Below are 10,978 nucleotides of genomic sequence, written 5' to 3'. Positions count from 1 at the left end.
GGGGCCCCCTAACTGCAGCAGCAAGGAGGGTTTAGCAGCAGCAGCGAGCGGCAAACCAGTGCCTACGGTGTATAGGCAGCCTGCAGCAGCAGCTTGCTGGGGGGCCCCCCCTGTTGATGGGAAGGGCTTAAAAAGCAGCAGACCGCGGCAGAGCCGGAGGCGACAGATGTCATATGATGACAGTGGTGGGGGGGCCCCCTGGACAGCAGGGGGCCCCCCCACCTCAGGGTGTACAGGGGGCCCCCCTCGGTCTCTATGGGCTCTTCGTCTTCATATTGAGTGCCTCCGTGGGTGCGATTCATTTGCAGGAAGTGCGCAGCTGCAGCTGGGGGGCTGTGAGGTGTCTCTGCTGCCTCCTCTTCCTGCTGCAGCATTCAGATCGAGAGGCGAAGACAGCTGGCTTGCTGCACCAGGTTTGTTGCTGCTCTGCACAAGGGCCCCCAACAGCCTCAACGGATGGGCTGTGCCCCTTCGGCCGGCGGGGGCCCCCCACCCTGCTGCTGCTGCTGCTGTTACCGCTGGCTCAGCAACAAGAACAGCAACGCCAACGCCACTACCAGCAGCAGCAGAAACAGCAACAGCAACAGCAGCAGCAGCAGCAACAGCAGCAGCAGCAGGGGAGAATGCATCACATATCATTGGGAGAGTCTCCTTGCAGGCGGGGCTCCGCTCTGTCACTGCCTTGCAGCCAGAGGCGCACATGAGGGAGTGCTTGGCGCTGCTGCAGAGACAGCCGGGTGCTGCTTCTGCTGCTCCTGCTCCTGATGGTCCTGCTGCTGCTGCTGCAGCGTACACGAGAGGTCCCCTCGCAGCAGCAGCAGAAACAGCGGCAGCAGCAGCAGCAGGCGAGTGGACTGTCGGTAGATGCAGCTGCGATGGCTGCTTCAATGGGACGCGTTGCATCTGGTCCAGCAGCAGCAGCAGCAACAGCAACAGCAACAGCAACAGCAGCAGCAGCAGCAGCAGCGACTCCACAGAAGCTACCTTTGACTATGGCATTTGTCTCGCAGTCCCCTTAGTGCTCGTGCTGCTGGGGACGGAGCACCTTCGTGTGCTGCGGCGTATTATGGAAGACCTAGGCCTTCATCAGGGGCCCCCTGCAGCAGGAGGGGCCCCCCGAACCAGCAGCAACAGTTGCAGCAGCAGCAGCACAAGCAGCAGCAGAATTAGCAGCAGGGGACGCAGCAACAGCAGCAACAGCAGCGAAGCCAGCAGCCTTCTGCAAGAAGACACCGTACTTTCCTGCGAACCAGCGGCAACAGCAGCAACAGCAGCAACAGAGGAGACACAGCAGCAGAATGGCTCAGGCGGGCAGCCCTTCAGCAGCAACAGCAGCAGCAACAGCAGCAGCAGTCGGAGCAACAACATTGGCATCTTTACTCCTGGCGGCAGCACCTTGACCTCTGGGATTTGGGGTTCAGGAGGACTGCAGGAGGGGGGCCCCTCTGGGGGCCCCCTTCCAGCATCAGCAGCAGCAGCAGCAGCAGCAGCAGCAGGTGCATCGTTGACCCGCGGTGTGTTTTTTGAAGATGATGATGAGGAGGGTTTGTACCCTGGGGGCCCCGCGGGGCCCCGGGGGCCCCCCGAAGCTGTGGGGCCCCCCGCAGAGGCCCCTGGGAAGCAGCAGCGGAGGGCCCCCTGGTGGCGGCGTGCTGCTGCTTTCTGCATGCGAGGAGAAGTAGGGGGGGTTGAGGTGGGGATCGGATCCCAGGAGGCCTCGACTGGATTGGAGGAGACGGAGCTCCCTCTAGGAGGAGAGGTGCTGCCTTTTTCTGCTGCTGAGCAGCAGCTGCAACAGCTGCAGCAGTTGCAGCAGCAGCAGCAGCAACCGCAGCACCAGAAACAGCAGCAGAAGCAACAACAGCAAAAGCAGCAGCAGGACCGGCAACGACTGCAGCACCCCCTCCAAAGGAGGTTGCAAGAAGAGCAAGAGCTGCAGTTGCCCCGGGAAGAGGGGCGGCAGCTGCAGCAGCTGCAGCAGCTGCAGCAGCTGCTGCAGCAACAGCAGCAAGGAGCGGAGCCGCAGCAGCAGCAGCACAGTATCCCTCTTTGGGTGGACAACGATGCAGCAGCACGGATGAATCCGCAGCAGCTGGTAGCATCAGCGTATGAAGGGCAGCAGCAGCAGCTTTGTAGACACTCTGAAGCGCAGCAACAGCAGCAGCAGCAGCAGCAGCAGCACGGTGTTCCCCAGCTGTACAGCCGGGATGCTGCCTGTGCTTCGGTTGCAGGTTCTGCTGCTGCTGCTCGCGGTGAGGGTCCCTGTGCTGCCTTTCCATCGGCATTTGACAGCAGCAGCGCAGCAGCACCTGCACCAGCAGCGGCAGCAGCTGCTGCGGCAGCAGCAGCAGCAGCAGCAGGTGCTGCTTCTCCGCGTGCTTCGTTTGCTGTGAGTGTAGCTGTGGAGACCCTGGCTGTTCATTTTGTTAGCAGCAGCAGCTTCTGTCCGCTGCTGCTGCCAGATCAGGGGCTGCTGTGGGGCCCCGAGGGGCCCCCCTCAGCTGCTGCTCTTCCCAGTGGGTGGGCGGGGGCCCCTGGGGCCCCCTCTGAGGGCTGTGAAGTATACCCTTCAGAGTCAGATGCGACGCAGCAGCAGCAGCTGCTGCAGCAGCGGAGCAGCAGCAGCAGCTGCGGGGACCCCAACGGCTTTCTCTCCCAGGCAGCAGCGCCAACGCAAGACTTTGGTGTGACTGCTTCTGTTGCTTCTGCTGCTTCTGCTGCTGCTTCTGCTGCTTCTGCTGCTGCGGCTCCGAGTTCCTCAGGGAAGCCCTTTGAAGGGGGGGGCCCCTGCAGCCTCCTGTGGGCCCCCATGCCGTCTGCACATATTGTGTCTCTCTTTGTTTCGGGCTTGTCTGTCTCTGTCTTCTCGCCAAGCAGCAGCAGCAGCAGCAGCAGCAGTAGCAGCATCAACTGCAACAGCGCGTGTGGGGCTCTTGCTGCTGGGTGCTCACCTGCAGAAGCGCTGCTCATGAATCCATTGCCTCCGGCTTCGCCGTTAGCAGCAGCAGCAGCAGCAGCAACTGCAGCAGCAGCAGCAGCAGCAGATGTAGGACGGAGAGGCCTTTCTCGTTCCTTAGTTCCAGGGCGCATGTCCTCACTGGACATTCTGACGCAGCAGCAGCACCAGCAGCAGCAAACCCAGCAACAACAGCAACAGCAGCAGCAGCTGCTGTTGCTGCAGATGCAGCAGCAGCAACAGCCGCAGCAGCAGCAGCAGCAACAGCAGCAGCCTTTGAACGTGGTACAGAGTGTAGTGTTTGTAGGTCAGTGGGCCCTTCAGTTTCTAGAGGCGAAGGACCCTAGGGGCCCCTCAGCAGCAGCGAGCGAAGGCAAGGGGGCCCCCAACGAGGCTATGAAGCGAGTATGGATGAGTTTGCAGCGCTTCAGACAACCCCAGGAACATAGGGCAGCAGCAGCAACAACACCTGCACCTGCTGCTGCTGCTGCTGGGCACTCAGAATCTGTTGCTACAGCAAGTGAAGCAGAAGACGCCCTGTCCCTCGAGTCTGTAACTGATGCTGTTTCTAATGCGCCTCCGCTGCACTTGAGTAGTGGCAGCAGCGGCAAGTTTAGCAGCAAATGCTGCAGTAGTTGCAGCAGCAGCAGTAGCAGCAGCAGCAGCAGCAGGAGCAGCAGCAGCAACCCCAGCACTGCACTTATAGCGAGCAGTGGCTTTGAGTCTGAAGACCTGCTGGGGGGCGTTGGCTTGGAGGATTTTATGGAGACACTCAATGGGGACAGTGCAGCAGCAGCAAACAGCAGCAGCAGAAGCAGCAGCAGCAGCAGCGACAGCAAAAGGCAGGCAAGAGCAGCAAGGAGTGGAAACTCAGGCAGCAGCAGCAGGAGCAGCCCCAGCCGCACAAGCTACCTCGGCTACAGCAGTCGCAGCATCACCAACAGCAGCAGCAGCAACAGCAGCAGCGACAGCGACAGCGACAGCAGCAAAAGCCCCTCTGAAGAATCCGTTAGAGACCGACGACAGAGCAAACGCCAGGGGGCCTTCGCCCCCAAGGCTGCTGCAGCTGCTGGTCGGGTCCCTGCAGCAGCAGCAGCAACAGCAGCAGCAGCAGCAACAGGAGCAGACAAAGAATCTGTGGATTGGCCTTGTGCACCAAAGGCACCGGGGGCATTTGCAGGGGGACGGAAGGGGCGCACTGCAGGCAGAGCAGCAGCAGCTGCAGCAGCAGCAGCTGCAGCAGCAGCAGCAGCAGCAGCAGCAGCAGCAACGGCACCCGCAGCAGCAACGGCTACAGCAACAACAGGGAGGACAGGAAAAGGAAGGGGGCTCCAAAAAGGTAAACGTTCTGAGCATAGGGAAGGCGGCGCGCATGCAGCAGCTGCAGCAGCTGCAGCAGCAACAGCAGCAACGGAGCAACAGAAGAAGAACCAAAAGCAGCGGCCAGGCGTTGCTCCTGACTCTGGCAGCTCATGCAGCAGCAGCAAATTTCTGTCTCCTCAATGCAGCAGCACGCCCGACGGGGGCGCATCGGAAGCAGCGACACTTCCAGTGAAAGCAGCAGCAGCAGCAGCAACGGCAGCAGCAGCAACAACACCAGCAACCTCAGGTGGGAGGAAGGGGACACGGAAGAGCTTCTCGAAGCCTGCTGCGAAGCAGCCTAAGCTTCACCCTGCAGGGGGGGCACCAGCAGCCACAACAGCAGCAGTTGCTGCTGCTGCTGCTGCTGCTGCTCCTGGGGAGTTGGCATCTGCTTCTGCTGGGCCGCAGTGTACAGACAGCGACGGAGATCTGTGGGGCGGCATTTTGGGAGGCGAAATTCTTGACGATCCCTTCAGCACCTTCTCGCTGGCCCAGCAGAAGCAGCAGCAGCAACAGCAGCAACAACAGCAGCAGCAGCAGCAACAGCAGCATGTTGATACGCTAGGAGGCTCGGAAACAACTGAAGAGGCGCTGGCAAACAAGCAGAGCCTGACCAGGGCAGCGGCAACCGCAGCAACAGCAGCAGCAACAGCAGCACCAGCAATTGCAGCAGCAGCAGCAGCAGCAACAGGCGCTGATCCGGGGCCTCCTTGGCCTTCTTCGCGTCAGGCGCTGGAGGTGCCCTCGTTTGCTGCTGCTGCCGCAGCCCCTGGCAGCAACGGCGCGGCAGCTGAGCTCCTCAACGGCAAGAGCAACGGCAGCAGCAGCTGCAACAGCAACAGCAGCAGCAGCAGCTTTGGCTTTCCTTACAGGGTCGGGCCGGCGCTGCAGGAGCTGACGGAGGCTTTGAACGCTGCAGCAACAGGGAGGGCCCCCGGGGCCCCCCCAGTAGAGTTTAAAACGCATTTGCTGCTTTTTGGGGCTTGGCGTGAGGCAGCAGCAGACAGAGGTTATGGCGCAGCAGGAGCAGCAGCAGGAGCAGCAGAATCTTCTGCTGCTGCGGCAGGGGGGAGGTATAGGCAGCGCAGCTATCACGGCAAGGGGCTGCACGGGTACAGGTACCGCAGCAGCAGCAGGAGCAGCAGCAGCTGCAGCAGCAGCAACGGCAGCGGAAGCGACACCAGCCGCTGCAGCAGGAGCAATCCTTTAGGCTGCAGACGCACAGGGGCCCCCCTTAAAGGGTGCAGGGGGCCGCACGGACGCTGCTGCCAGCGAGAAGCAGCAGCAGAGTGGGGGGAGTGGGTTGAGGGCTTTGAAAACCTTCGGGGATCTTTTGCTTCTTCTCCTCGGGGGGAGTACTGCTCCTTCAGACGCCGGCGACGCAGCAGCAGCAGCAGCAGCAGCGGCAGCAGCAGCAGCAGCAGCAGCGGCAGCAGCGGCAGCAGCAGCACTGCAGCAGGCTTCGTCAAGGTGCCGGATGAGCTGCAGGGCTCTGTTCATGAGGGTGTCTTCTTCCCTCCTCTCTTTGCTCCTGCTGCAGCCCGTACCGCACACCGAAGCTCAGCAGCAGCAGGAGCAGCAGCAACAGCAGCAGCAGGCGCAGCAGCAACAGCAGCTGCAGGTGAGCTGCTGGTGCCTCGTTCGGTCTCCAAGAGCAAGAAAGAAGAGGGGGGGCCCCCCTTGCTTCAAACGATTAAAGGGGCCCCCCATTTGTCTATAGACAGCGCACAGAGGCCTCCACATGTTATACTGAGGGCTGCATACTTCTTCTCTTCGCTGCAGCAGCTGGCGGGGGGGCCCCTACAGGGTACAGACACTGCAGCGGGGGGCTCCTGCGCCTCCACTGCGGGGCCCCCAACCCCACAGGCTGTGGCAGTTGCAGCAACAGCAGCACGAGGAGCGCCAACAACTCAAGCAGCAGCAGCAGCAGCAGCAGCAGCAGCAGCAGCAGGTAGGACCGTTCCCGCCCCGTATGCTGCACCTCCTACACTGCAGCCGCTTCACTCTGATACAGCAGCAGCAACAGAAACAGCACCAGCAGCAGCACCAGCAGCAGCAACAGGTGGTGGTGCAGCCGCTGCAGCATGGGCAGATATTTGCTTTGAGGTCGTCATCGGTCAGCTGCCCCTGCAAATCTTAGGGGACATCCTTCAGGTATGCGTTGTTGCTGCTGTTGTTGCTGCTGCTGTTGCTGCTGCTGCTGGTTGCTGCTGTTGTGCAGGATTTCGGTGCTGCCGCCGTTGCAGCTGTTGCTGCTGGCTGGTGCTGTGGCTGCTGGTGTTGCTGCTTTCTGGGATTTGTTTGCTTCTGTCGTAGCAGTTGATGTTAGTGCTGCTGCTGCTGCTGCTGCTGCTGCAGCCTATTATCCCCTGCATAAGTGTCCATTGCTGCTGCTGTCCCTTCTGCTGCTGCTGCTGCTGCTGCTGCATTTGCTGTGAGTGCTGCGCTTCTCTTTGGCCTCGAACTGACTTGCACACCTCATCTGCTGCTGTTGCATTTTGCTGCTTGTGCTGCTGCTTGAAGGTCTGTGAGGAGGCTTCAACTGCTCTTCTTCCGTCTCCTGCTGCTGCACCCGAAGCAGCAGCAGGCGCATTAACACCGGCAGCAGCAGAAGCTGCTGCTGGGCAGTTGGCTATGCAGCCCGCTGCGGAGAGGCCCCCTGTGTGCTTCAGTTTGTCTCTGTCTTGTCTGCGTCTGCACATCGGAGCCTCAGAGAGTTCAGAGACAACGAAGGTCATAGAAACAGAGGCAGCAACAGCAGAAGCAGCAGCAACAGCAGCAGCAGCAGCAGGTCCAGGTCGGATACTTGAGGAGATGGAGAGGCAGCAGGTCCAAGAACGAAGCAGCAGCAGCAGCAGCAGTAGCAGCAGCAGCAGTCTCCTTGTGGATCTGTGCGCAGTGAAGGCCACGTACTGTCCAGGCCAGGCATTCTGGGGGGAGGGCAGCAGCAGCAGCAGCAGCAACAGCAGCAGCAGCAGCTGCGCAGTTTCCTCCAGCCCTGCAGCAGATTCAGACTCTTCCCGGCCATGTCATGCTTCTCTGTTGCTGCAGCAGCACATCCGCTGCTTTCTGCTCTACAAGCGAAAGCGGCAGCAGCAGCAGCAGCAGCAGCAGCAGCAACAGCAGCAGGAAACTGCGCAGCAGGAGCCTTGGGTGTATCGGCTGCTGTTTTCTACCTGCGTTCCTAGCGACGCAACACGAGATCCTTCAAGGGGCCCCCATGGGGGCCCCGTCATAGAGGGGCCCCTGCAGAGGGGCCCCCTCTGGGGTACCCCCGTAGAGGGGCCCCCTCATAGGGGCCCCCTTGGGTACACCGTCATAGAGGGGTCCCCCTATAGGACCCCCTTTGGGGGCCCCGTGGTAGAGGGGGCCCCCCAGAGGGGCCCCCCTATTGGGGCGGGGGCCCTTGGGGGGCCCCCACTGCAGCAGAAGACTGCGCTGCTGCCGCTGGTAGCGATGTTAACTACTGCTGCTCCTTCCTTCGAGTACAAGTGCCTCGGGCAGCCCCTTAACACCCGGCTAGCAACAGCAGCAACACAAACAGCAGCAGCAGAAGGAGCAGCCGCAGCCGCAGGTGCAGATGCTGTTGCAGCAGCTGCAGCAAAAGAGCACTGCCGGCTGCACGCTGCGGAGGTGCCCCGCGACGCCCTCAGCGACGTGGTAGGGGGATTGTCGGGTGACTACTATCAGCAGCAGCAGCAGCCGCCGCAGCAGCCGCAACAGCAGCAACAGCAGCAACAGCAGCAGCAGGTCTGTGAAGTGGTGTCTCTTCATGTACCCTTTGTTGAGGCGTCCCTCGATTCGGAGTTGGCTGTCCCCTTGGGGGCTTTGCTGCAGTCTCTATCTGCTGCTTGCAGTGCCTTTAGTAGCAGCGAAGACACAGAAGCTGCTGCAGCAGGGCAGCAGCAGCAGCAGCAAGCGCAAATGCAGCAGCAGCAGCAGCAGCAGATACAGCCGCTGTGGAGGCGCCTGCTGGAAACCCCCGGCAGCAGTGCTAGTGTCTCTTTGGGGGCTCTGTCCTTAGACTGCTGCCTCATGCGCAAGTGCAGCAGCAACAGCACCACTAACAGCAGCAGCACCGTTGGCAGCAGCAGCAGCAGCAGCAGGACGACCGGTGGGCAGTGCGGGGCCCCACTACACACGGACCTTTCAGCAGCAAATGCAGCAGCAGCAGCAGCAACAGCTGCCGGATGCGTCTGTCGATGCAGCACCTGCACCTGTGGGGTGTATCTTGAGTTGGGCAGGTTCCTGTTCTCGTTTGCGTGTGTCCCTGGCCAGCCAGCAGCAGACGAAGAAGCAGGAGCAGCAGCAGCAGCAGCCGGAGCAGCAGCAGCAGCAGCAGCAGCACCAGACACCTGCAGCAGGCGGTTGCTGGGGTCCGTCTCGTTAGGCAGCATTGCAGCCTTTAGCTGTTCGGAGCCGGTGCTGTACACCTGGAGGGCCTCCTTATACCAGGGCTGCAGTTCCCCAAGGGACGCAGCAGCAGCAGCAGCAGCAGCAGCAGCAGGCTGCCGCGGAGGCTCTGCTGCCCTTGCTGGTGGCAGTGCATATTGCCTCTCAGTTCAGGAAAGAGACAGCGTCTTCTCTATGCTCATTGGGGCGAGAGATCTAATAGGTGGCAGCAGCAGCAGCAGCAGCAGCAGCAGCAGAAGATGCGTGTCAGTGGAGACCGCGGAGGTTAACACTGAGTGCCTTGTGGGTGTCTGCAGCACACGGGCACTAGAGGGAGCAGCAGCATTTCTTACTCTCCTCAAGCAGTGTCTTGTTGCAGCAACACCCCCTCCGCAGCAGCAGCAGGAAGAGCAGCAAGAGCAGCAGCAAGAGCAGCAGCAAGAGCAGCAGCAAGAGCAGCAGCAGCAGCAGCAGCAAGGGGAGGAGTGGGCGTTGTCGTTCGAGGCCGTGCGACTGAAAGCCAGCATCTCTCAGTGCTTGTTGATTCTTCCTCGTCCTTGGGAGGCATTGCAGGGTGCAGCAGGCGCTACACCAGCAGCAGCAGCAGCAGCAGCAGCAGCAGCTGAAGCGATGGTTCATGGAGGGCCCCGGGAATGGGAAGAGGGCCCCGGGGGCCCCAACATGAGGGGCCCCCCGACCTCTACGGAGATGCCCTTGGACTTGGAGGGGGCTGGGTGGCTGGCAGTGCTGCATATCAAGGCACTGCGTCTTGCATCGAAGCAGCAGCAGCAGCAGCAGCAACAGCAGCAACAGCAGCAGGGGCAAGGGCACGCTGGGTGGAGGGGGATGGCATCAGCAGCAGGAAGAGCGGCAGTAATAGGAGGAGGACCGCCAGAGGTAGCGGCAGCAGCAGCAGCAGCAGCCGCTGCAGCAGCAGCAGCAGCAGGGCTGCATATAGGGGTTCAGTGCAGCTCGTTTGAGATGTATCTGTTAGATGAAGGGACACGTCTTTGTCGCTGTGCTGCAGCAGGTGATGAGGTGTCTCTGCAGCAGCTGTCCTTAGTGCCGCTGCCTTCACCTTTGATTAGGAGGCCCTTCTATGCAGCAGGGGCTCCATGGGAGGCCGCTGCAGCAGCTGGGCACTGCTGCTGCTGCTGCTGCACCTGCGGCAGCTGCAGCAGCACTACCAGCCGCTGGAGAGGAGACAACAGAGTCGGCAGCTGCGCAAGAGAAGGACTACGGACAGCAGCAGCAGCTGCAGCAGCAGCAGCAGCAGCAGCAGCAAATCACAAGGCCCCCTTGCCTGCTCTTGTGTTCAGAGCGGATGCAGCAGCTCCTTTGCTTCCTCTCTGTGGGCTGATGCGTTTGCTGGTGGTTGAAGGCGTTGCAGCATCGATGCTTCTTCCGTCCGGCTCTGCTGCAGCAGCAGCAGCAGCACCTGCTGCTGCTGCTGCTGCTGAAGACAGCAGTGCTCCAGGGGCGTTTCGGGGGCTGCTACGCTGCAGCACAATTGAAGGGGCCCTCTCCCCAGACAGCCTGCGGTGTATGCTGTTTGTTTTCTTTGAACTGCAGTGTCTGTCGTCTTCTCAAGAGGCCCCTGCAGCAGTGCAGCGCCTCAGCAACGCGTGGCAGTGCCTCCTTCAAGCTGCAGCAGCTGCTGCTGCTGGTGGAGCGCCTGCTGCAGCACCTGCTGCGGCTGCTACTGCAGCAGCAGCTGATGCTGCAGGGCCCTGCACCAACTCGTCCGGGGGACAGGGCTCGCTGGAGACAGACGCACATCTCAAGAGACCCCCGAAAGGCATTTTGAAGCAGCGCAGCAGCCAGCAGCAGCAGCAGCAGCAGCAGCAGAAGCAGCAGCAGAAGCAGCCGCAAACGAATCTACTGGAAGATGTTGACCTTACCGCTTTCTTAGTGCAGCAAGGAAACAGCAGAAAGACAGCTGGCTGGGGGGGGACCCCCGACGGCCTTCACTCTCTGTACCCTGCTGTCGCGCTCCCTGCATTCACCTCCTCAGCAGCAAGCCCCACAGTATCAGCAGCAGCAGCAGCAGCAGCAGCGGCAGCAGCAGCAGGTGCAGGTGCCCTTGCTTCCGCGGGGCTCCCCAAAAAGCCCAGCGTTGCTCTCATCAGCGACTATGCTGATGCTGCACCTGCTGCTGCTCCCGCAGCAGCAGCAGCAGCAGGCGTTTCTAGAGGAAAGGCGGCCAGCCAACGCGATAGAGCAGCAGCAGCAGCAGCAGGAACAGGAGCAGGAGCAGCAGGAACGGAT

At 61.3% G+C, this 10,978-nt stretch overlaps 1 protein-coding gene across 1 annotated transcript in view; it reads left to right on the top strand.

Annotated features, from left to right (window-relative positions):
- EAH_00043910 (hypothetical protein) overlaps positions 1 to 10,977 on the top strand; it is a gene marked incomplete at both ends in the record, with an annotated part of 12,439 nt that extends 1,462 nt beyond the window's left edge. The window contains 2 exons of the mRNA XM_013394939.1: positions 80 to 6,472; positions 6,842 to 10,977. Coding sequence (XP_013250393.1) covers positions 80 to 6,472; positions 6,842 to 10,977 — 10,529 coding nt within the window. The remainder of the gene's footprint in view (positions 1 to 79; positions 6,473 to 6,841) is intronic.
- Between the last annotated feature and the right edge of the window lies 1 nt (position 10,978).

The sequence above is a fragment of the Eimeria acervulina genome, genomic scaffold (genome assembly GCF_000499425.1).
Source record: "Eimeria acervulina Houghton genomic scaffold, Eah_scaff596, whole genome shotgun sequence".
Classification (NCBI taxonomy): Eukaryota; Apicomplexa; class Conoidasida; order Eucoccidiorida; family Eimeriidae; genus Eimeria; species Eimeria acervulina.
Note: the sequence above shows the minus strand (reverse complement) of the source record. Positions and strands in the feature narration are given on the sequence as shown.